General features: G+C 41.9%; 1 protein-coding gene across 1 annotated transcript; it reads right to left on the bottom strand.

Moving 5' to 3' along the window:
* Positions 1-4,146: 4,146 nt before the first annotated feature.
* On the bottom strand, positions 4,147-12,030 carry LOC136749490 (cdc42 effector protein 2). The gene is made up of 2 exons (XM_066703865.1): positions 11,866-12,030; positions 4,147-7,348 (listed from the first exon to the last, which is right to left on the bottom strand). The coding sequence occupies exon 2, from the start codon at positions 7,016-7,018 to the stop codon at positions 6,242-6,244; it is 777 nt and encodes a 258-aa protein (XP_066559962.1). The 5' UTR covers positions 7,019-7,348; positions 11,866-12,030; the 3' UTR covers positions 4,147-6,241.
* Positions 12,031-20,860: the final 8,830 nt, after the last annotated feature.

Below are 20,860 nucleotides of genomic sequence, written 5' to 3'. Positions count from 1 at the left end.
CTTCCCGTAGACAAGCCAGGTGAGATAGGTGTGTATACCCTGCAACTTTCAAGTCAAACAGTTGGAGCAGTCTTCATTCTCAATTAAGTAAGGCTAAATGTGTATTTTTAGAAATGCTGGTATTTTTGTGATCTCTATGCTGTAACAGTCAAAACCAATTTATTTTAAAGTTCTTCTAAAACGAAGCAGTAGAGGATGGTTATATTTTGATACAGTAGGGAAAACATTCAGAGCAACAGTTTCCACTCTGAAACAATCAGCCCATTCATCCCAAAAGAGGAATGTGTACAACTCCTTTTTAAAGTCCTAGGATGCAGGAATGTTCTTGTATTTAATGTGCAATTGTAAAAAACTTTGTGCTGGCAGGATGGGCCGCCATTAATCACTGCTGTCCTCGGGCTGATGCTGCTCCAGATTGACCAATCATCTGAGCCAGAAAAGTTTGTTTGCAATTGCATGTACACGCTGGCCAGCTGCCATGATCTGCAATGACTCAACTTCTACATGTGTTGCAGAAAATCCATAAACCCCAGTATTTGAACACAAGCTTCCATTTAAATATAAACACGAAGTACAGTAATGGGTGTGGGTGGGTTTTTATAAATCCAAGTGACTATTGAACAGCTGTTTGTTCACTAGTTGAGGATAATGGGAGAGCATCAAAACACTTGCTTTTGCTTCTCTAGAACACTTTAGCATTTGTTTCATACTTCTACATCTGATAAACCAGTGACTCTGAATGGAAGTGTAGAGACCATTTAGTGCATCCTAAAGCAAAATAAGTACCCAATATATTGTTATCAGTGCTAAATGTTGTTCAGTGAATTATTTACCTCAATATTTAATTTCTTGGCAGATCCCTAAACAAACCACATTGCCACAGTCTGTCCGAGGAGCTTTTCTGATTTGTCTGCTGTTGCATCTGGAGAGAGGTATTGATGGGAGGCGACTGTTGTACCATCTCAAGAGGTGGAGATTGAAAGTCTGTGGCAGTTCCCCAGACCTGAAGATGAAGCCAAGGTAAGTTGTACTTAAATGTGTGTGTGTATATACACTCACCTAAAGGATTATTAGGAACACCATACTAATACTGTGTTTGACCCCTTTTCGCCTTCAGAACTGCCTTAATTCTACGTGGCATTGATTCAACAAGGTGCTGAAAGCATTCTTTAGAAATGTTGGCCCATATTGATAGGATAGCATCTTGCAGTTGATGGAGATTTGTGGGATGCACATCCAGGGCACGAAGCTCCCGTTCCACCACATCCCAAAGATGCTCTATTGGGTTGAGATCTGGTGACTGTGGGGGCCAGTTTAGTACAGTGAACTCATTGTCATGTTCAAGAAACCAATTTGAAATGATTCGACCTTTGTGACATGGTGCATTATCCTGCTGGAAGTAGCCATCAGAGGATGGGTACATGGTGGTCATAAAGGGATGGACATGGTCAGAAACAATGCTCAGGTAGGCCGTGGCATTTAAACGATGCCCAATTGGCACTAAGGGGCCTAAAGTGTGCCAAGAAAACATCCCCCACACCATTACACCACCACCACCAGCCTGCACAGTGGTAACAAGGCATGATGGATCCATGTTCTCATTCTGTTTACGCCAAATTCTGACTCTACCATCTGAATGTCTCAACAGAAATCGAGACTCATCAGACCAGGCAACATTTTTCCAGTCTTCAACTGTCCAATTTTGGTGAGCTTGTGCACATTGCAGCCTCTTTTTCCTATTTGTAGTGGAGATGAGTGGTACCCGGTGGGGTCTTCTGCTGTTGTAGCCCATCCGCCTCAAGGTTGTACGTGTTGTGGCTTCACAAATGCTTTGCTGCATACCTCGGTTGTAACGAGTGGTTATTTCAGTCAAAGTTGCTCTTCTATCAGCTTGAATCAGTCGGCCCATTCTCCTCTGACCTCTAGCATCAACAAGGCATTTTCGCCCACAGGACTGCCGCATACTGGATGTTTTTCCCTTTTCACACCATTCTTTGTAAACCCTAGAAATGGTTGTGCGTGAAAATCCCAGTAACTGAGCAGATTGTGAAATACTCAGACCGGCCCGTCTGGCACCAACAACCATGCCACGCTCAAAATTGCTTAAATCACCTTTCTTTCCCATTCAGACATTCAGTTTGGAGTTCAGGAGATTGTCTTGACCAGGACCACACCCCTAAATGCATTGAAGCAACTGCCATGTGATTGGTTGGTTAGATAATTGCATTAATGAGAAATTGAACATGTGTTCCTAATAATCCTTTAGGTGAGTGTATGTTTTATTGTAGAACCTGACTCTCTGGTGCTCCCCCCCCCTCTATTAACTAGCCTATTGACTCCATTGTCTTATGGTACTTTGCCCTAAGGAACTCAAGCAATGTTTATGGGGAAACCTGAGATGTTTAATACAGCAGCACCACCAGACCTCATCGACCGAATCATCTGGCTATGGAAGCTGACTTTTTGAACCTCAGAGTGACTGGAACCCACCCTAGCCATGCTTTCTCTTAATGTGAGGAGTTAAAATGCAAAATATTAATTTTGTCTACAAGGTACATACTGTTTGTTCTTGTTAGTGATGAAGCTGGGAGTGTCCTGATGTAAAACTTAAATCGCATCATGCCTAAATTTCGTGATTTCAATCTACTTTTTATTGCTCGGCCTATTTAAAAGCAGGAAGGACCATACAACAATTTGCCACAAAGTATACAAGTTTTAAAATGTCAATGCCCTGTTACATACAGGGAGCAAGTGTGTGCAGCACTATGATTGGGTGGGGATCTGACCAAGGAAGTTGTATTTGCCTTTATTCTGATCTGAATAGTAAAGCAGGGTAATTCAAGTTTCAGTTGATTCTGTTTAGTATTAGTCATTTAGCCCAAAGGCAGTAGCCTGGTTCTATGGCTGCTGTGTTCTGTCCTTTTAAGGAGTTGTTTAATTTAGGTCGGTGTATCTCTGACAAGTCTGGTTGTTGATGCCAGTTGTCATTTTAGTGCTGAAGTTCAGTGTTCAGTCCTACTTTTATAGAGCTGTTCCATTTTTGTTCTTGATTTTTCTTGAAGTTGTATTCCTGTTCCTCCATTGTTAATAAAACTTTTTTTAATGCCAAAACCTTGGTCTGTTTCTCCTTGCCTCCCTATACTATACCCTCCCCTTCTCCAGCTCCTACTGTAATGACTCCATACATTGTTTTAATAGATAAGTCAGTTGGTAATAATTTGGGTTTTAACTGGCATAGAAACATCACTGATATTTGCTGACAGAGCCGAACTAAAATGGGTAAGAATTTAAAACCTATTGGCAGGCAGTCATTCTTTTGTATTGACTTTTACTTAAGTGGATTAATGCTGTGAACTAGTCAACCTAAAGGTCTTAGTCTGGCTCTGCCACCAACCAATCTATTTAGTTATTTATTGTATATAAATGTGTAGCACGTATTTGGACGAACAAATTGTTACTGTTACGGTATTTAGTTTAGAATTTAGTTTAATTGAGTTTTTAACCTGGTATGTGTTCCGTTTTAATTATTGTAAAGTCCCCATTTTAAAATATAAGATTACATTTTCTAATCAAAGCATGACCGTCTGGTTTGTTTCAGTAACGATACAGTAAGTTGTTTTGTAATGTGTCTGATGTATTTGCAGCAAGGCAGCTCGAAGGTTTAAATGATATGGATGGTTAATGTGTTACAATGCAAAAGACAATGCGATGACCATGTTGCCAAAAGTGTGAAGAGTTTTTATGCATTTTTTTATTCCGACGAACGAATTGGCCCTGGTAGGTGAAGTACTGTGATAGGCTCCATTATTGCGGGTTAAACCATTTAAACAGATTGATGGAGAAAGTTTGGGGATATAGCAGTATATAGAATTATCAAAGAAAGAATCCGTTACCTCAGGGCGACACGTCTGTTTTAATCAAATGTATAGGATATGTCTAGCTCTGTCTATCAAATGTATCGGTTTTGTTTGTACTGGTCTAGATTCCAGATAGAATCTTGTTCACGTCCTTAAAATAAACCCTGGTTGCTCAGAAGTTGTTCAATACTTTACTGGTTACCTGAATTGATTGACTTTCTAAAGAAAGCCCCGATGTGCCAATAACGGAATTAAAGAAAAACATACACACACATACAATGGGACTGTCTTCTGTTCTTGCATTCATATTTATTATTTACAATATGAAGACAAGGGGGTAAACCGTAATTTAATCACATTAGAAAAGCAGTTTAGGATTGTTTACAGGAGCCACAGTGTCCCTGCAGAGTTGGGTTTTGGTTAAAGAGTTTAGAACTTCAACTGGATTTTAAAAGTTTTCAATAGAAAAATTCAATAAATATTTTTGTATTGTCTCAAAGGATGAGACGAATAAAATAAAATACTCAAAAAAAGAAAATTGGCAAAAGACAAAAATCACTAATTTCTACATCTTGTTTCTCTCTCAAGCCAGTACAGACCACTGGCGCTTGATTCCTGACATCAGCTTCCACACATTGCACCTTCTCTTTATCTCTCTCACTCTCCCCCTCCACCCAATTTCCCAAAGTCCATGCCACACCTGGTGTCCATAGAGGGCGCTTCACTTCTCCTCAGCGGTTCTTACGTGGTCATCATCAGCATTATCATATATTGTCCATCTTGCATCAGATCCCCAAAGCACATCTGGACATTAAAAGTTTAAGTCTCACCCTTAGAACCTGGATGCAAGATTATTTTCTATTACTATGTCGAGAGCATTCAAAGTCATTCAGGGTGAGAGATCAAAATCCACTGGTCAATTAAACAACCCCCACAAAAATTCAATAAACTACAGAAGTGGTTTACATTTTAATTGAACTAACTTGAACAACAACCGGTATCTTCAGAATCCTGCTATGACAAAAGCAGACCCCTTAACCTGTTAGGTGGGACACAACAAGTGTGCACAAGAGCAGGGGATCCAAAGGGTCTCATGGTTTTGACTCTTTTGTTTTGTGATATTCCTCCATTCAATTAAAGTAAAAGCATCTGACCTAATTATTAAACATCCAACAGGGTTGCTTGGACCACACACTGTATATTGCCAATCATCAATGATGGGGTTTTGTTGCCTTGAAATGACTGTCAGCTCTGGGTGATTGAGTTTTTTGTTTAGTATTATGTTGATTGATTGTATTTATTTTTTTAGATCCCTTTTCAAATCCTGCCAGACTGCACTTTCTTATCCCTCCAGTAGATGACACCCTACGCAAATCTCCGGAGATGTCTTACTGTTCGGCACTGTCCACAACCTCACAGGTATTCAAAACAAATAACTTGTATAGAATAAATATTTACTTCCTGTACAATAAAACAAATATACATCTTGCATAGATGGAATATGAGTAAAATACACAGTTTTTTGTTTTACTTTACTCCTCGGCAGTTTGAAGTCCGTTCCCTTCTGGTAACTTCTTGGTGTGTTTTCCTAAGCTTTTCATAAAGGGATTCACTGGAATTTAAATGCAGACCTAACGTTTTTTTTATACATTGAGATATATAAGGTTTAAAGACTTACTTTCTTAGTTTCATTCTACATTTGTAAAACAAGTATGAATATTTTAAGTTCAAAAAAATGAAAAAAAAACTATAAAAAGACAGAAGCCCCCAAGACATACTGCTACCAGTTTCCACACTGAAAGACGAATTAAAGAAGGAGAAAGCTATGTGCAATGGACAGTAACACAAGCAGCGTAACGTAAATGAGAAAATCAAGGTAACGCTGACTAGTAAAGGGCATTAGAACAGCAAAATATTTCCTCAAGGTTCACTTACCAAGATTTTTTTTTTTTTATTGAGTATTTACTTTTGTATAAAAAGAAAAATATAGAATTTAAAAATGATGAAATACAATAAAAATAAATGTAATGTATCTTTGATTTTTGTTTGCTCCTCACACATAGGAGGAGAGTTGATATGGTACCCCATTCCTTATGCAGGGGTGGATGGTGGGGGTTGCAGTGTTGCCGTCTCTTTACTGTCAAACCTAAAAGCAAGCCCTTCATTCTTCTCTCTTTCCCTTCTGTCCCATTCCCATGAGCAAAACGAACAGACAAGAACCCGTCTGCCCCCTCTTTGCTCTGTCCTTCCCACTCTGTCCACTCCACGTGTAGAAGGCCTCATCTTGGATATCCTCTGTGCCGCCAACCCTCCCCCAACCACCCCTTCCAGGAAGAAAAAAGCCCTTGTCTCTTTCCACCCTGCCTCCTCCTCCAACACCTTCTTCACAGTTCATACCCCCCATCCTGTGTCTTGTACTGGTCCATGATGCGCAGCACGTCCTCCAGGATGGACGGCCCCAGGTCCAGGTCCAGCCCCAGCAGGGACTCGGAGTGGGGCAGGCCGGGCGACTCGCTGCGCTCACTCCGCTCACTCCGCAGGTCCTCATTGCTCAGCCCCGCATCCGAATCCAGGCTGAGGCCGCGCCGGGCGTCCAGTGGGGGGCAGCCGTCCAACACCGAGTCCTCCGACGATGCCTCGGAGAATGAGCCCTCCGACGCCACCAGCTGGCCATAGCCCGGGAAGGCAGGGTAGCTGAGTGGCTGTCCATCCCCGTACAGCCTCTCCGTCGGCTCGCAGCTCACAGACATGGAGCGCTGGGCCTGAGGGTTCTCTTCTAGGTGCAGCCTTGGGGGTTTCGGGGGTGCCTGTTCGGGGGAGAAGGCGGGGAGGGAGATGGTGTTCTTCAGCAGTGTGGGGTTGCCGTTGAGGGGGTAGTGGCCGTGGTGGTTTCGCCGGTCGTCTGCGAAGCCATCATCCATCCCCCTCTCCACACTCTGGGACCGCACCCGGCTCATGCCTGGCAGCAGGTCCAGCTTGCCCTGCAGGAAGCCCACATCCCCGAACATGCCCTGCTCCCCCTCAGGCCCCACGTGGGCACTGTGCCGCAGGTCCCCCAGAGGAGGGCTGATCATGTCCCCAGACAGGACGTCCCGCAGCTTCAGCTTCTTGCCACGCTTGGGGGTGGACGTCTTCAGGTAGATTGGCGTCTTAGCAGGCATCCCGTTACCCAGAATTCAGAAGTCTCCCTTGGCTATTCCGAGCTGTATCCCGATTTGGACTGGACTATGCTATCCCTCCACTGGCCTCTCTCTCACACCGAACATCTGACTGTTGGTCTTAGGGTGACTACTACCTCCAACTGCACCCCGGTCAAATCTTTTCAAATGTGTTTCAGAAAGAGGAGCTCTTGGTGATTCCGGAGCCGGGAAGGCAGTAATAACTGTAATATCCCTCTTTGTCTGCTTGCCTCTCCTACATCTGACGGAGGGGTGCCAACCAAGAGTCAGGAATCTCGCAGAATGTGGCGTCCAAATGCTACTCCCAGGGATCTGCAGTGCAAACCGAGAAGAGAGGGAACAGAAGAGTGAGATGGGAAAGAAAGAAACATTCAAAATATAACATTTCCATATTTGTAACCCCCAGTGCTTTGATTTAGCCTTTTTTTTAATTATTATTATTTGGCGTGGGAGTTTATCGTGATGGTTTCTGTGTGACTTATTGCCATTCGACCCCCGATTGTTGTGATTATAAATATGATTATAATATGAATATTAATAATATTGTCATCATGGTTGCAATTCTCTGTTATCCCGCTGACGTTGCAGCCCCAGCGGGATAAGAGAGATTAGTGCAGTACAGCACACAGTTTCCTCGGCGGTGACATCAGCAGAGATCAGAGGCTAGGCACAGCTGCAGTGTGGGAGAGGAGCAGCCCTGTGCTCCAGCAGTGACTCTGAACCAGGAGGAGAGCAGGGAGGAGGTCAGGGAGATTAAGGGGAAGGAGGCAGAAGCGGGGGGGGGAGGGTTCTGTGTTTGTGCCAGCTCAGTTGTGTGCTTGGCGTTTTGGTAATCGGTAATACGTTCTGTGTATCCAGGCTGCACACTTCAATTCAACCAGCCTTCTTTGTAACAAATAATAAACTAAATCCTGCCTATATTTTTTTTAATATGGTGCGAGGAGACCGAGGTTTACATTTTTAAGACTGTTTGGTGCCTTGTGTTTTTATGTTGCCCTCACTGCACTATTAAACAGCTGGGTAGTTTTACTATTATTGTTATTGTTTTTTTTTTAATTAAATGCAATCCCACGTGTTCCAGATCTTTGGGAGGTTCAGCAGCTCATTCCCACAGACAAACTTCACAAGGTCTATAAACAGAGATCAGACAGAGAAATCTGAAAAGCAGTGCAGCCTGTTTATATATTTCACATCTGTGCTCTCACACCGCTGTCATACAGAAGCTCCTCTCCCTCTCCCTTTCTCCCCCATCTTGCTAGCTTGCTTTCTTTTCCCCCTCTTTCTTGATCTCTTACTATCTCTTATATAATGTCAGGCTGCTATAGTGATCACCCAGGGTGTGTGTCAGGCCTGTCCTCTGTGCTGTGTCAGCACCCTGGCCATGTGAAACTCTCAGCCCTTAAAGACAGATCAGCTGTAATCCTGTATTCAATTCAAGAAGCTCTGTTTATTCCATCACCTGTGTACGGTTCCTGGCTTACCTTACTAATACCTTCACTGAGACTATTATAGCCAACTCACACACACACACACACACACACACAATCACTCCCTCACAGCAGCTAATTGATTCAGGAATGGACATTTTTTCTCCCTTTATTTATTGCACCATTTGTTACTCAAGAACTGAAAACAATCAGTGCGTAGCTCGTTAGTCTTTGAAAGGACACATTATTTGTGAAACGACGCGTCAAAGTGGAATTCCACATTTTGGCTTGGCAAAGTTCCTGAGGAGACTGAATACACCGCTTGCTCTGTTGCCTCTCTCAAATTGTCAGTTGTGGGTGGATTAGCGTCTACCCCTTTGTCCCAACGGGTACCCAAAGTCTCCCATAAACAACTGAAATGGTTCAATGAGTAAAACAATAACCAGTAATATGCTTGTTGTAATTGAAGCAGGTATTTTAACACAAAGCCATACTCAGTATGAGCAGAGAGAGACTGAATACAGAATAGTCCTCTTGCGTCAGCCTGGATTTGATGAGAACTGACAGGGGCCTGTTCCACCATGTGAAGCTCCACTTCCCCTGTAAGCTAATTAAATGGCCCTGATGCCGACCTACAGCTACTGTGTAAGCTGTGATATTATCCCGTTGCCACCACCCTGCTTCAATGAAAAAGAAAAGCAACCTCTACCTGACCATTTTATTAAGGCAAGGGCACGCATAGTGAGAGAATAGGCAGCTGGTTGTATTTTTTCATAATCTACCTTAATAAGTTCCACCTGACATGACTGAGCCTTCTCTACCACAGAGAGACAGAAACTTATTATCATGACATTTCAATCATTGTTCCATGCTGACATCAACTGTCCAGAAATACTCCCAAAACAAAAACAAAATATTTAAAAATCATCCCATCAGTTTGGAACACCTCCTTGAGTCTGAGCTAACAAAATACAGTGAATGAAAACCTTAATCGTTTCACTTTCAACCCCCTGCTTTTAAAACACTGTAACATTACCCCTCCTATCGCCTTTCTTGGCTGATCAATACTAATGTAAGCTTTGAGTGCTGTACTAAATCCTGAAGGACTTACAACCATAAGTCTTCATTCTTTTTTTTTTTTACCCCTTTCTGGAACAACACAGGAAAATTACTTAAGGAATTTGGGAAAATCACAGATAAGCTGCCTTTCCCAAAACATTCAACATCTGCTTTCCATTTCTGCCCCCCATTAACCCCCACCATCACCGTCAACATTAACGCAGAACCTCATCCTGTGCGAAGGGCAGGCATTAGCAGGCTCCGACGTGCATGACCCCTGATCTGTGACCACTCCCTGAGGACCAGTTACAGCCCACCCCCATCCTCTTGTTCACAGGGATTTCTGCTGTATGTCCATCTGTAGTAACACCTGAAATAGGAGCTGCAAAGTCTCAACTACAGCCTGGAAAAGGTCAGAGGCCCAAGGACTCACACTTTGCTGGTCAGGAATAGTCCTCTCTACCCCAACCCCCTCCGCTACTAAACTAATAATTCATACGTGAGCTAAATCTGAGCTTCTCAAGTTCTGTCTCAGAGTAGATGTTTGTGTGTGTGTGTGTGTGTGTGTGTGTATATATATATATATATATATATATATATATATATATATATATATATATATATGTATTTATAGATCTTATAAAGAAACAACTCATCCTCTCCCAGAGATCTTTCTAACATATGGATCCAAAACAAACAAACTCCCAAACTCTCACTTAACAGTAATGTATAGAGGCCAAACTGTATTTGAATGTGTATATATACATGTATGTATATTTTGATAATAGAAATGTATATTTCCTTTTTTCAGAATTTTTATATTACTATTTTTTTCTATCAAAGCCCCAGCTGTTTTTACAATAACTGACGTAATCTTGCTTTGTAAATCAGCCACTACCCACCCCGCCTATTATAATCCTGTACTGATGTTGCTCCCTGTTTTGAACTAAAATAGCACAAAATGGATTTAACATATTAGTCCATCACACAGAGCCTTGCACTAATACTTAAGCCACACAACAACACAAGCACAAAACGGAGCAGACCCCCAACACACAAGTAGCCTGGCATAGCTTGGAACCTATCCCTCCTGAAGCAGCCAGTGTGTTTGGGCTGGTGGCTTTACTGACATTTGCAGCCAATTTTGAAACAACTGGGTGTTAAAAGTTATGTTCCCCCTAAAGCTGTGCCACTTTACGGTGCGAAAGAGAAACTTGCCACAGACGAGTTGGGGATTTATTTTCAGAGTTCAACTTTATTTTGGTGTGTAGGGGATGAACCCTGATTTAAAAGCGGTTTCCATTTCGGTGCCCGACTTTGTTCTCACATCCATTACGTCACTGGAACGCAGTGACGCGCTTTCATAGAACCCAGTGGCCCGGACGTCCTCTGATCCGCAGCATTGAAACCGACATCTCAAAATCCCACACCCTTACTGACTATTTTTGAACCACAATAAGCGACCAAACTACCATTCACACACACTCAAAAAAAAACATTCCCCTTCTCAACACTTTCCCCAAAGTTAAAGCGTCATTTCTGATAACTTCTCCTTTGTTTTGTATCATTCTTGCTTGCATCCAGCATTCCATGGGGACTAATTTACATCCCTCAATAAGAACATTACACACTAAGAAAGCGGTAGAAACGTCACATTTTTATTTCACTTTTTTGGAGAACGTGTGGTTGAAATTTGATCATTGGTTTTGTGTTTGAGAAAAGGAATAACATAGAAACAGACTATATACCCGAATATCAGGGCAATATCGCCACCATCACTTCCAGATGATTATTGTTTTAACACGTCAGAAATACCTCGTCTATATTAAGATGTATAATCTTCTTAACGAGATTGGCGTCTCAGATTCTAACCTACATCCCAAAGCAGTTACCTTCCATCTGCACATTAAGAGTCAACAATACACATACAAATACATCCAAAAAAGTGCCTTCCCGGGAGTTTATGTTCAGATCTGTCCGATAAATATATGAATCGAACTGAAACATTTAAAAAACAAATCAACATTAATTATCCCACGCCACGCACAATTCTCCAGCATCACGCCACTTCGGGGTGAACTTGTAATGTATTGAATTTAATAATTTAATAATACAGTGCACGCACTTTAATATTGAGCAAAACAATGAATCAAAAGTACTTGTGAAATTGCTCTCTGGGTGTATTTAGGTTTGTATTACACGTTATTTTAGAGGGCAACCCGCCCCCCACACCCCAGAAGACAACACACAGCAAACAAGCACACCTTATAATAATAATAATAGTAATAATAATAATAATAATAATAATAATAATAATTAACTGAAAAGTAAATGGGTACTTGCCTGGGCTGTGAACCACACGTCTCTCAGCTCTCAGTTGTCCGATAGTGAAGGATGTCACCCAGTATGCGAGCTCTGCAGTGGGACTCCTGGGCTCTTGCGTTAAGCCTCTTATGCGACTACGGCCGAAGTGGCTGCGATGTGCGGGGGGCGTGGAGTCGCTGCTGAATGAATCCCAGAGAGAGAGAGAGAGAGGGAGAGGGAGAGGGAGAGGGAGAGAGAGGGAGAGGGAGAGAGAGAGAGAGAGAGAGGTTAATGAGAGAGAGTCGTAACATCTGTTCACGAGTTCTCGCTCGTCCAGCTGTTGTGCTGGAGGCGCTTGTGCCGAGGTTTTGCGATCTATTAGACAACCATATGCAACATTATACAATAATAATAATAATAATAATAATCTATCCCAGTTATTAACTATCGTTTATAAAACGCATCTTCATCAGGGGCGAGATTTTTTAGGACTGGTTTCACAGCCCCAGATTAGCACCCGCCTTGAACTAGCCAATGTTATTTAGGTAGAGTGCTGATCAAGATCTGTGAATCAGAATAGTGCATTTTTTGGTATTGTTAATTTTAGACGTATAGTGGCAGTGTTGAAATAACAGTAATCTAGTGATGATAATACTTTCTTTGTCACAAACTTCCACATTGAGGGGGGAGAGGGTGAATTGTGGCGTCTTTGATAAGATCTGGGCTGTGGTGTCCCTGAAGCGCCGCATGCGTCAAACCAGTCCAGATGTGTGTGTGGAAACACAGTTCTCCGCTTCAGAGCTCCGGGAACTTGTACTCGTTGTCGTAATAGAATAGGGATTTCTGACTTCAACAGGGTATTGTAATAATAATAATAATAATAATAATAATAATAATAATAATCACTTTGTATTGCGCTTTTATTTTATAAGTTGCACTGGATAAGGGCGTCTGCCAAGAAATAATAATAATAATAATAATAATAATAATAATTATTATTATTATTATTATTATTATTGTTTAATGTAGATTCATCGATTTTAATGTATTGTAAAGTAGTTTCGGATTGTCCCTGAATTAATAGCTTTGACTTAATTCTACTGTCGTTAGTACACGATTGTTATACTTACAATATCAACAATAACACCCTAAAGTGTGTATTGTGTTCCAGTCATTCATTTGCATTGGTTATCACCCTACACTTCTTAAAGTGATGTATTATTGGTTTTGTCTAATCGATCGTAGCCTTCACCTCGAATCTGGAAATCTTGTGGTCCGTACCACATTTTTTTTCCTTCCAATTTCGCATGTTTTGACCGGATTGTCAGTTATCTGTTTTTTTCCCGTCCCCCGACAGGCTCCTTTCTTGCAAATTCGTTTTTTAATGCATTCTTTGAGATGAAAGAGAATGAAGGGCGCCTTGCTTCCTATCGAGTGTGTGCGCCGGAGACCCAGCCGATGAGATGACCTTCCTGCGGTTGCAGTCAATAGCCGATATTGTTATCTCAGTGTATTGGGATGAAACGCGGCGCAGTTTGATTGTGTCGTCGTAGCGTTTGAAGTGTGGCGCGCCGACGACACGTGTATTGCAGGTGTGAATAGACTTCGGGTACGTGAAGAGTGGGTGGGCGGGGGGGGGGGAATGTTTTTGCATTTTGAAGCAATTAGATAATTATTTATTTATCAAAATATACCAGCTCTAATTGTTTCTTTTTACTTTTTTTCCCTCTCCAAAACATTAAGTCGAACAGCCCATCGCCGTGGCAGTCCGAATATCTACACAGTTCCTGTGCTGTATACTATAAGCGGCTCCTTAATTGATAGTTTACTTTAATTTAATAACCAATCACTCCGGTAAAGAGTGGATTACAAAGTGTTTGGAGTGTCATTGATCGATATGGAACAATAACTGTGCTGTGTTAGAGGCAGGAGCGTCTGCAATCGCTAATTGAGATCTTGTGAAGCTTATGGTGTCAGTATAAGCTGTTGACACTTCCTGCTTTAAGAACCTAAAGTTTGCAATGCAGAAAACAAAACGCTATACCACAACTTTTATATTTGACCTCATTCACCTCAGAGCCCTACACAGAGTAGCACAATCTCTCCACATTCTCCACACTGGGGTTTAAATGCTCAGGCCTTTCTGCTGACTGTCTCGGTGATAAGCTGGAATTGACCACAGGGAGTCAGAATCACTAGATAACCCCTTATTGCTTCACAATGGATTCCAGACTGGAGGAGATGTGCTTACTGACTGGTACACGGGATGACTGATATAGGGAAATCTTTACTTCTTTTCCTATATGCATCTTGGTATTTACATGTGTTTTTCCAGTACTCCAGATTCTCCAGTGTTATTGTAATTTTGTCAGTGATAAGTCACTGACTGTACAACAGTCTGGATTTTGCAGAGCCAGGACAGCCTATTACAGTACAGTACAGTACAGTGACTCTGCTGCAGTATAATCCAGTCAGTGCCTCTGTAGAAGTTTTACAGTACATTCCAGTCCAGTCAGCGATTCTCCAGTCGGTGTTGATGCAATAGCTCACCCTCCTCCCTCCCTTCCAGGATGAGTCATATTGGGTTAAAAACAACAACCTGTGAAATGATTAATTCAAACATTTCATGTGAATGTCATTTTCCTTGAATGCTTTAAATCCACCAGGCGGTGAAACAATTTGTGAAACATCTGTAGTGAATCAATCAGAGGGGAGTGAGAGTGGCCTAACCCTAACAAGAATATCTAACTGACTGAAGGTGCTGAGGAGACAAATCAAAGGCATTAATTAAGGCCTTTGTCAGGTGTAATCCAATCTTTGTTTCTCTCTGGGGTGTTAATTGTGATTAAATCATCACTGCCGGGGCCCTGTCTGTCCTCAGCCTCTGTACTCCAGGGAGTGAACATGGGGACAGGTTTCCACTGAGCCAGCACTGTCACCATTTTCAAACAATTAATGAATTAATTAATCCATTATTTTTCCTTCCCCCCCATCTTTACTCCCCCTTTTGAAAAGCATTGCAGAGAAATGTCTGTGATGGGCTTGTTGATTTAGGTTCATTGTTTGTTTTGAATGCATTCTCTCTCTCTCTCTCTCTCTCTCTCTCTCTCTCTCTCTCTCTCTCTCTCTCTCTCTCTCTCTGCTTCAATGGATAGTAATACAAAATGTAAATTAAATGTAAGCCTTCAAAGGTTAGACAACACAGTCTATTTAGAATAATAATGAAGAATCCAGATTTGACCAGGCTAAAACTACATTTGATGATCTGTGCATTGGAAAATCAACAATAACCACCAGAATAAAAACAATAATAATCATGATTACTATAAAAAGAAAATGTGTACACATACATATATTGAGGCTTGCCACAGTGGTGAGGTTACTATGTTTTTTATTATTAATTAATTAGCAGATGCTGCCCTTACCCAAGTTGACTTATTGTGAATACAAAAAGAAAGGAACCCTGATCGCCAGAACACTACAGTAAGTGCAGTTAAGTAGAATACGCAGCATTCGTCTTATTTAAAGAAAACTAAAATCAGTATGAATAGGGCCAAAAAAGTACACCACATAACTACTACTTAAAGTTAACTTAAATTGCTACCAAATAAAATACAAAAGATTACACCAACACTGTGTGTGCTCAGAATGACTGCTATTACAGAAGTAGTTGGAGTAAGGTGATTAAAACTTCAGGAATAAGTGCCATTATGACAACAGTGAGCACAAACAAACAAACAGGGCACAGGGGGACACAACGCAATCTTCCTCACACACCCTAGGGAGCAGCTGTCCCCAGAGGAGCCTCCCCCTGAGACTGTGGTTCCTGCAGCACAACAAGCTGAGAGCACTGAAAAACAGGACAGCACACTCCAACCCCGAGAGAGAGAGAGAGAGAGAGAGAGAGAGATCTGTGTGTTCCCTCAATGCTGCCCTTCCTCCTCCCCTTTGAAACGCACAGTAATCACACTTTTCTCTCTTTCTCTGTTCATGCCACAACACCTCAGTTTTCCCAGTGGGTCAGCCCTCAGACCCCGTTCTATTCTTTTCAGGGAAATGAGAAACACTTGCTTGGAAATCCCAGTCACTTTCTCAGCCAACCAGCCAGCAAGGCAATTAGCCTTTTCCTCAATTCCATTAGGAAGAAGAATTCTTTTCACTGTGATGACTTGAGGCTGAAAAAGTAAAATAAAAAGTATATATATTTTATTTTACTAAAAAACAAAAACTAGGCTTGAAGTTTACAGTTTAATTCCTTGGAATTAGGGAGGGTTGGGGGGAGGGAAGGAAACAAGGTCTGAATGTTGGGCGCCCGGTGGCTGCAGCAGGGATGGTTTATTTTCAGGAAACTGTTAGTCACTTTGGCAGGATAACAGGGATCCCAGAGTCAGGCTGTACATTACACACACATACACAAGCATTAGGGTGTGCACACTGATAAGGGATGAGGTCACAGGAAAGTGGGGATGACACATCAGTTCCGTCTTGTCCCTCAATGGCACTTCAAAAAGTCAGGGACAAGAGCTAGGAGGTTGAAAAACACTCATTAACCAATCTCGTTAACCAATCTCTGCCTTTATAAAGTGCCTCTGCTGACACTGCAGATCATTTGCAGCATTATTAATAATAATACAGGAAAAAAAAATTGTACATGGTGTGCATAGACCATTACAAAACGTGGTCAAGTCATCCATAACTGTTAAGAAAATATACATTGAAGTCTTAATGAACAATGAAATAAATAAATACAGATGCATAATTAACTGCTTATAATTAGCTGGTTTCCATTTTTATACCTATATATTTTTTTAAAGTACATGGAAGAAAAGTTTAGGTTTTTTCAGATGGGAAATAGGTCTGGCGATCAGCTGCATTGAGCTGCAGATGAGATTTGCAGACTTCCTCCCTGGGCAGATTGAGTCTCACAGTTTGCATACAGCTTGCTGGGGAGCACAGAGATCCAGTTCTGGCTTGTTGTGAGCTTCAGTCGTTCTCATTCCAGCACCAGTACAACCCCCTATATATTAGTACAGACAGACAGCATGGCATTTGCCTATGAAATAAAGAATGATTGCGTTAATGAGTGATGCACTATGAGGAGCTGAGTGTCTCAGGTGTCCATGTTGTCTTGGTTTTTCTTAAAATTGGAATTATAGGGCTTTATTCACAGAATAGAGTAATTTAAGAGAGGATATGAAGGAGATTGAATTACAAAACATGGTTAAAAAAATCCTTAACTCTTAAAGATGGAAATAAAAAAACATTTAAATTGCTTTACACTTACAATATTTTATCCTTTGTATGTCTAATGCAGTTGTGCTCATGAATGCGTAAGGCCAGAAGTACAAATATGAGCCAGATAAATAATGGTAAAGACTGAAAAATTGTACAAATGTGATGGCTGCCCCATCTGTGGGGTGGCACACAGTTGGGATGTGAGGGGACTGTGTGCGCTCCTGGGTTGATGATTGTGTTGTCTGGCCGGGCTGCGCTGTGTGGGCTGGGGAACAGTGGGCAGAACTGCGGCGCTGACCCTGGGCTCTCTCCCAAGCTCCAGTGGATCCTAAAAGCGCTGCATTGTTAATCCACACACATGGAACAGCTTGGCAATTCTTGCCCGACGAAAGACATCAAATGTATGGAATTCTTGGGGTCATGGCAGACAATGGGCCCATGCCAGCAGAACTTGGCAGACAGCAAGAGTAGAGAGAGGAATCCTGGGAATCCCATATAGAACACATGGTTTTAATTTGTAATACAAATTGAAATCTGGCTTACATTTTTTTAAGATATATATATATATATATAATAATACACCTTATAGATTTCCTGTGATATTGCTTGCAATTTCAACAATGTCAAAAGAAAGACCTTTGTTGAAATTGCAAGCAATATCACAGGAAATCTATCTATCTGTCAAAAGAAAGACCTTTATCTGGGACTTTTGACCTTGATAGAAAGTTTTGAATTACTATTTATTTATTTTAATAAATCAAGCTAGGCTTCATGCTGTAACCCCATATAGCACAGTGCAGGACAGCAGACTGTACCCTTAGAGAAAGTTAAGGGCATTGTAAACGGTTGGAGCACTGTAAAGTTTAGAGAGGAATTTGAGTGGTAACTGGAAGCCACAGAAAAAAACACAGTTGAAGGAGTGTTGTGAGGAGTTAAATTGGGAACTCTTACTCTACCCTTCGGATTTGGTAATATTTCCTTAACAAGCATAGCACTGACAAACTCACTCACTCACACAGACATACAGGCTGGAAATAAACACAGTATTCACAGTTTACCCCACTGAACCAGAACAAGCCTGTAAAAAAACCAAAAACAACAAAAATGACAAAGGGTGATGTAATCCACAAAGGAAGGGGAAGCTCACGTAAAGGATATAAGAGGAACCTGTAAATATGTCAGTAAGTGAAGCCATACCCCCTCCCCCTTTAAAAAAAAATAAAAAGGAACACATCCGTTATTCTTCATATCCTACTTGGAACAATCCAGGCTCAATCGAGAAAAACACCCACGGGAAAAACCATCCAAACAAGTGGATAACCCCCTTTTTTAAAAGGTGAATTCGAGGGAGTGAAACTACTTTAAGGTTTATATCCAGGAACGTCATGTACATGATATAGTGGTGCAGTGAAAGAGGGGGAGGTTACCAGAGGTTGAATTAAGTTTGTCCAAAAATACTGTTATGAAGGCGTTTCCATTGTTGAGGCACAAGTTGTCATCAGAGCCCAGTCTGTCATTTCAGAACTCTCTCCAAGTGCTTTAAATACTATGACTACTAACATCCATCCATCTATCTATAGCATTCAGTTTATTGAGCTTTATATATGTATGTTTCTATTTTTATTAGATTTTAAAGGCAGTCTTTGAGTTATAAAAGCCAATTTTATGTTTTCAGTTTATATTTTGTAAATGGAAGAAGTTTGGAACCACCAGGACTCTTCCTAGAGCTGGCCGCCCGGCCAAACTGAGCGATCGGGGGAGAAGGGCCTTAGTCAGGGAGGTGACCAAGAACACGATGGTCACTCTGACAGAGCTCCAGCGTGTCTTTGTGGAGAGAGGAGAACCTTCCAGAAGAACAACCATCTCTGCAGCACTCCACCAATCAGGCCTGTATGGTAGAGTGGCCAGACGGAAGCCACTCCTCAGTAAAAGGCACACGATAGCTCGGCTGGAGTTTGCCAAAAGGCACCTGTAGAACTCTCGGACCATGAGAAACAAAATTCTCTGGTCTGATGAAACAAAGATTGAACTCTTTGGCCTGAATGGCAAGCGTCATGTCTGGAGGAAACCAGGCACCGCTCATCACCTGGCCATTACCATCCCTACAGTGAGGTATGGTAGTGGCAGCATCATGCTGTGGGGACGTTTTTCAGCGGCAGGAACTGGGAGACTAGTCAGGATCGAGGGAAAGATGAATGCCCTTGTGAATGTCCTTGAGTGGCCCAGCCAGAGCCCAGACTTGAACCCGATTGAACATCTCTGGAGAGATCTGAAAATGGCTGTGCACCATGTGCTTGAGAGGTCCTGCAAAGAAGAATGTGAGAAACTGCCCAAAAATAGGTGTGCCAAGCTTGTAGCATCAAACTCAAAAAGACTTGAGGCTGTAATTGGTGCCAACAAAGTATTGAGCAAAGGCTGTGAATACTTATGTACATGTGCTTTTTTTGTTTTTTATTTTGTAATACATTTGCAAAGATTTCAAACAAACTTCTTTCACGTTGTCATTATGGGGTATTGTTTGTAGAATTTTGAGGAAAATAATGAAATTAATCCATTTTGGAATAAGGCTGTAACATAACAAAATGTGGAAAAAGTGAAGCGCTGTGAATACTTTCCGGATGCACTGTATCTTGTTCAGATATTTGTAGTTGTGAACATTAGAAAGCACTGAATTGGGAAAGTAAGTTGCACAGGACGAGGTACAGTGAATGAGGGTTCTCGGAGGTGTCGCCAAGCTCAAGGCCCAGCTGTACTCAACATGGCTGTGTTTGGGTCTGCTCCATTTTGTGCTTAGTGTTAGATCACATGCGTGGTGCCTCTGTGTAAGCTTTTTATTGTGATGATGCTTTTTGGGTTGTATTTTGTTTTGTTTTGAGCAGAGAAAAACATTAACAGACCCAGACAGATTGGGTCCCTCTGAAGTAGTTTGTCTGAAGCCTAGACTGCTGAGGGTGAGAACTTTTCCACTGAGAAATCTGCCAAAACTACCCCCCACTTCCCTCTCCCCCCATCCTTATAAAACAATCTACATTCCTAAAGGAGATCAGACACTGATGGGTTCAGGGCTGGAGCCGCAGAGTAAAGAAAAAAGAACAAGCAGACTAGTTCCTTCTGGAAGAAAGGGGGGTGCAGGGGTTAGTATTGGAATCTTCCCAGGGAAATCCACTGGGATCTGGAATTCCTGGGACAAGGACACGTGTTTGTGTGTGTGTCTGTGTGCAGAAGTGGAGTAACAAGCCTCCTGGCAGTGAAATGCTGGGCTTGACCCCATCCCTGACTGTCCAAACTGCACACACGGCACCAACTGGAGGGGCCTGGGGAGCAGCCTGCTCAAGGACAGCCCACCCAAGCCAGCCGGCAGCCCCTTGAATGACACATACACACACAGGCTCCCATGGTTCTTGACATCTATGTGTCGGCAAGAGGAGCTCTCTGAGAGAAGCAGTCACTTAAAAGAAAACTGATTTGTAAAGACCTGGGCCAGGTGAAGATAAATTGTAAAACTTCACAACAGGGCACAACAGCCAGCAACTTTTGGGAAGAAAAAAAAGGAAAACAAACAAACGAGGCTGCCTTGGCTGTCAGAATGTAAACTTTACCTGTCGTATTGAAGGGGAACTCTACCACATACAGATTGATTGATAGTTGCATGTTCTGATTTTGTGACACCATTAAAACCTGCATGATTAGTTAATTAAACTGGAAATATAATTAAAATCGTGTGAAATTTCCATAGTAAACTAGTTAGTTTACCAGGTGGGCCATTTTTTCAGATTTGCAAGCAACATCAGTGTGTGTT

The sequence above is a fragment of the Amia ocellicauda genome, chromosome 5 (assembly GCF_036373705.1).
Source record: "Amia ocellicauda isolate fAmiCal2 chromosome 5, fAmiCal2.hap1, whole genome shotgun sequence".
In the NCBI taxonomy this organism is placed as follows: domain Eukaryota; kingdom Metazoa; phylum Chordata; class Actinopteri; order Amiiformes; family Amiidae; genus Amia; species Amia ocellicauda.
Note: the sequence above shows the minus strand (reverse complement) of the source record. Positions and strands in the feature narration are given on the sequence as shown.

Excerpts from the sequence above, each read along its gene's own strand:
- LOC136749490 (XM_066703865.1), bottom strand. The coding sequence starts at position 7,018 with ATGCCTGCTAAGACGCCAATCTACCTGAAGACGTCCACCCCCAAGCGT.